At 43.3% G+C, this 1,723-nt stretch overlaps 1 protein-coding gene across 2 annotated transcripts in view; it reads right to left on the bottom strand.

Annotated features, from left to right (window-relative positions):
* The window catches only part of USP39 (ubiquitin specific peptidase 39), a 58,251-nt gene that overhangs the window by 6,054 nt on the left and 50,474 nt on the right, over positions 1 to 1,723 (bottom strand). Inside the window, exon 11 of one of the 2 annotated variants that reach the window (XM_006866600.1) lies at positions 447 to 582. The exons of the other annotated variant lie outside the window; for it this stretch is intronic. Coding sequence (XP_006866662.1) covers positions 447 to 582 — 136 coding nt within the window. The remainder of the gene's footprint in view (positions 1 to 446; positions 583 to 1,723) is intronic. 2 annotated transcript variants of the gene reach the window in all.

Raw genomic sequence — 1,723 nt, 5'->3', positions numbered from 1 at the left:
CCAATACCAGTCCATTTTAACTCACTAATGCCTAAGATATCGATGTTTATGCGTTCCATTTCATAGCAGGATGTCCTAGGGAGCTTTAAAGTATTACAATGTCCTGTTTCTACCTCAAGATGCTTGGATGTAGGATTTCTCAACCCCAGCAATGATTCTGGGCCAAATAACTCTGTTGTGAAGAGCTATCATGTGCACTGTCAGATATTTAGCTGTATTCCTGGTCTCTACCCTGGTGGGAACCCAGTTTTAATGAAATTGGTTTGGGATGTGCCCAAGTACATAGATTTTTAAATGCTCCCCAGATGAGTTCAATGTACAATGTACAACTAAGAACCAGGAAGTGCTCTAGTGATTTGCAGAGTACCAGAGTCAAAGCCAAGAAAAGTACCAAAGGAATTCAAGCTGCTTTGCCACCTTCTCCATGAGGTGGGCAAGAGACTCACATGATGAAGCACGTGGATCCGGTAGGAGCCCTCTGAGGGCTTGCCGTCGTGTACAATGTTTGCAATGAGGTCATAGGTGGTATTCTTGTGGACTGCTTGCACTTCTTCAGATAAGTATTCTCTCAGATCCACATTTCTGGTAACAGAAAAATAAAACCAGGGTATTTGACAAAGGCTGTGAGGTCAGGGAAACACCCTACACACACTGACCACAAAACTGCTGGATCTTGTTTTAAGACCCTGACCCTTGACAGCCCCACAGAGCTATGGAAGCCCAGCTTTGTGGGAATTCACGTAGTTACCACAAAAATGAGGCTTTTTTGGAACAAACAGGTGGACATATAGTAAAGAGCTCCACCAACAAAAAAACAGAATACCCAACCAAACAGGCTCAAGGGATGGTCCCAGAACTCTGAACCCTATATAAAGGAATATTTAGAAGGTTAGAAGGCTCACAGCTGGGAAATTTGTGGCAGAAGCAAGAAATCTATTGCTTTCTAGTCCGGGATGCTCGGCTGCTCCAGGAGCCGCCATCTTGGGTGAGACGAAGCAGGGGAAGGATCGGAGTGGCCACAGATGCCTGGCACAACCGCTGAGATAAAGGTGTAGACCTTCTTTTCTTTTGGTTGCTGTTCATTGGTGCCTTGTCGTCTGCGTACCTCCATTCTGGTGACTATAGGGGTGCCTGAGTTAGTGGGCACCCCAGCCCCGCCATCTGAGGGTTCTACTACGCATGCACACAGATCGCCTTGAAATTTAAAGAGACAGTTTCCAATTAAAACCAAACAGCCAAAATAAATAAATAAATAAAACCAAACGGCCACAGCCGGCCCTGAACTGTTTCCAACTAGAAAAAAGACCTGAATGGGGATTGTGGAATTGGACAAGCAGATAAAAAAGGAAATAGGTTGAAAATTAAATCCTAAGTTATGTCAAAACGACCAACAGTGCTATCTTGAAACTTCTCAGGAAGAAGAGTGAAAAGGGAAGCCCATTTCATGATCACATCTACATGGAGACATTCAGAAAGCATAAAAAATACCAAAATACACACCCATCTAAGTATTAAGTTCACAGATAAACCCTGAAGATGCCCCAAAAAACAGAAGCAGATGACCATATCCGCACATGTACAGAAACAAGATAAATTAACTGAGGCAAATGAGCTGGAAGGAGACTTACACTCCATACTGGAAGATGGGCAGGCTTTGGAAATGCCTGAGAAGGAATTCCTAAAAATGATTATAAAAGGTATCAAAACACTATACAATGCAGTT

This window comes from Chrysochloris asiatica, unplaced genomic scaffold (genome assembly GCF_000296735.1).
Source record: "Chrysochloris asiatica unplaced genomic scaffold, ChrAsi1.0 scaffold00093, whole genome shotgun sequence".
NCBI lineage: Eukaryota > Metazoa > Chordata > Mammalia > Afrosoricida > Chrysochloridae > Chrysochloris > Chrysochloris asiatica.
Note: the sequence above shows the minus strand (reverse complement) of the source record. Positions and strands in the feature narration are given on the sequence as shown.